This window comes from Anneissia japonica, unplaced genomic scaffold, assembly GCF_011630105.1.
Source record: "Anneissia japonica isolate Jap-2015-1 unplaced genomic scaffold, ASM1163010v1 scaffold287834_len5846547_cov211, whole genome shotgun sequence".
NCBI lineage: Eukaryota > Metazoa > Echinodermata > Crinoidea > Comatulida > Comatulidae > Anneissia > Anneissia japonica.
The window spans coordinates 1,750,928-1,754,150 of NW_022704992.1; the positions used below are offsets into that span (position 1 = coordinate 1,750,928).

The 3,223-nt window shown below is 37.2% G+C and overlaps 1 protein-coding gene across 4 annotated transcripts in view; it reads left to right on the top strand.

Annotated features, from left to right (window-relative positions):
- Window positions 1-3,223, top strand: part of LOC117104868 (brain-derived neurotrophic factor-like) — a 36,378-nt gene that overhangs the window by 24,845 nt on the left and 8,310 nt on the right. For 3 of the 4 annotated variants that reach the window (XM_033245742.1, XM_033245743.1, XM_033245741.1), the window contains exon 2: window positions 553-672. In XM_033245742.1, coding sequence (XP_033101633.1) covers window positions 658-672 — 15 coding nt within the window. In that variant the 5' untranslated portion in view covers window positions 553-657. Of the gene's footprint in view, window positions 1-370; window positions 673-3,223 lie in introns of those variants that run through there. The other variant, XM_033245740.1, reaches the window with a different exon arrangement.

Genomic DNA, 3,223 nt, shown 5'->3' on the forward strand with positions numbered 1-3,223 from the left:
ATATATATTATTGTTTTACTTTATTATATATAATGTTGTACATACTCGTAAATGTGGGTATAATAATTGATCTCATGGGATCCAAAATGCATGATGTTGTAATGTACTAATTACACATGGGTGTATCTAGACAGAGGGCAGTGCGACTGATAACAGTGATATACGTGCGTATGTGTAGGTGTATGTATCTGTATCTAAAGTAGTAATATCATCAAACAGGGTTCTTGACACGGATCGATATCATACTACTTTTTGTACAACTTATTAAAACGTCGTTGTAGGCGGTGCATACAGTATTTGATTGACCGATTGAGGGCAGCAAACTCAGCTCCACTTGCTGTAAACCATTTATATCGTAACTCCCAATATCATCGAGCAGGCACTTAGTACTTTACCTCTGGCGGAGTTAGACCTCTTAAAATTTGGTCAGGGGATTTCTTTGCAGTCTTTCTGCCTCGTGAGCTACCTATGCGTTGAAGTTCTTTGTAAACTAGCAAACGCAAACCATTTTATCTCTGGATTTTTATTTAATCGTTTCTTTTATTAAAACAGGTCTAATACGGAAATTGTCGCCACTTGGACTTAAATACATTGGATTTTTAGAAAATGCAGTTGAATCTGGATTGCTACTCGTAGGGATTGCGTTATGTCATCTACATGGAGTTTCGTACGGTAAACACACTTTTTTTTTTCATTTTTTCGCATTAGTTGTAAGTTGCGCTTGACTCGATTGTGGTCATTTCTGTGGACAGTTGCCCTGGAAACGCGATTAGAATTAATTTGTGGTAATCAGTCTAATAATTTTTGATCCGGTTTAATTTTTGTATACGTAGATGTGTATGTGCGGGTCACCATGGATACAACTTTACTGTATATAGACCTGGGTCTATTTTCTATTGTTTTGCTAGTAGTCCATTATCTTCACAGTGTTACCATTAATCAAAATGAGAATGGCAACTATGTGATTGGCGCGCTGCGGCAGGCCATTAATTCATAAATTTGATAAGACAGAGAATTAAATTTTCGCTCATTGCGTTGCACTGTCATTTTATCCTATGACAAAGAGTCTAACATTTAGAGGAAACTTAGAAGGACAGACGATAATTGGTTTTCCTTTGCTACATACACGTATTAATTTTGTATTGTTGTCGATCGCGTATTGGTGACGTTTTGTGTTGCCGTGCATTGCGGAGATGAGCGCTTTCATGTTCAGCGTGTAACGCGTACATGTCATGGACCCAACTTTTTGAAACGTGAATTTCCTCTGAAACTAAGTGGAGAGAAGAAATAAATATCAACGGAAAGTGTTTGTGTACTGTGAATTGTTTGCTTTAAAAGTTCAAACACATTCCGATGTGTGCGTCGACGGTAGTTTGCGTGGATAGGATCCGAGTTCTATTATAGCCCATTGTTTGTCCAAGTTCTAATACTATTTTGGTATTTAAGTTAAACACTTTCAGTGGTATGCATCTTTAAGTATACGCGTTGATTCAAAATACTGTAATTACTTTGTTTATAGCTGCTATTTCCTTTCTTACCAAATTTTATCCAAAGTTATTGTAACAATTCACACAATGACATCCGACGAAATGTGAGAGAATTTGATTAAAACTTTAAGTAATCCAACTTTAACTTCAAACACAATCAAATCACAACAAAGCAAATGTTAACATTAATTCAAGGCCAATGAATAAATATATTCTATCGACAAGTAACTACTAATTCCCTAAGCATTCGTTCTTATTACTTTCTCCTTTATTTTCCCTTTTGAAATTCCGACGAATGTGTATTTTGACTCGATCCGATTCATATCATGACTGTTTGCCTGCGTTTTTGTTTACACATGCCCACGCGTTGGCGTGTGACTACAAAAAGGGTGGAGGTGTACAATTTCACAGTATTTTAACATTCAGGCCTAATTATTAGCACGAACTTAAGTTTTATCTACTTTACTGTACTTTAAACAGTTGGAGTTTATCTGTCATTGGTATGCGTATCGGTAAACCACAACGCTACCTAATCGCATATCATTCAGTTAACATGCGGATTATATTACTTTAGGTAGGTGGGTTAAAAATCCACCAGTTAATATGAATTATTACCGTACTAATTATTGAGAGCCTGAGAAGGCGAGATTGACTTCCAATTACTTCGTAATTTTGGGTTTTAATAATAAAAAAAAAACATTTATTTTGTATATGATTTTACTCTTTTAATAATAATAATAGATATATAAATTTATGTAGCGCAAATAAAAGGGGTCTCTGTGCGCTCGACAAAGAAGACAGCGAAAAATAAGTAAAACAAGAAAAAAAATATACCATTTACATTTAAAGAGTAATATATAGGCATATATATATATTTATATTAAACCCATACTGTATAGAGAGCAGCTTAGCTCAGTCGGCTAGTGGTAGCCACTGTGTGTGCGCTGAACCGTGGAGATCTCTAGTTCCCCGGTCCAATTCTCATCGCTGCCTCTCCTTGTGTTTCAGCTGGAGGACTGAAGTACAAGTTACCATAGCGCACCGTCTTTCGGATGAGACGTTTAGCCGTTGATCCCGTGTGCATCCAAGCCACAACCGATGCCCATGTGCACGTTAAAGAACGCTGTACACTCTTCGGAAAAGAGTAGGGGATTGTCTCCCGGTGTAATAATAATAATTGTCGACTTATAGCGCATATTGTAGACTAAGCTCCATGCGCTTTACATTATTACCCCTGGTCACTGGATCAAACACATGGAACAACACTCATGCCCCATAATGTTGTAGCTGTAATCAGCGCATGGTTGTGTTTGAACCTACCAGGTACCCACTTGTACTCCTGGGATGAGAGAGACAACTGTAGATAAAGTGCCGTGCCTAAGGACACAAGCGACTTGCACCGCGAGAGTTTCGAATCTCCGACCTCAAGGTTGGGAATCCATGCGCCAAACACTTCTAAAAGTGGTGGGTGTTCTGCCCAATCACCACCAGAATGGAAATAAGTCTTCCTCCAGACTTTCGTGGGCTATCCTTGGTGTTTACACCGAATAAATCCAATCCAGTCTAATCCAATCCAATAATATACGGTATCATTTAGTATATAATAGAAATATAGACCTTATATGTAATACATATAGGATAGGATTATAGGCCTATATACTGGTATATAATACTATTTATACTGTACAGTAGGCCTCTCTCTCTCTCTCTCTCTATATATATATATATATATATAT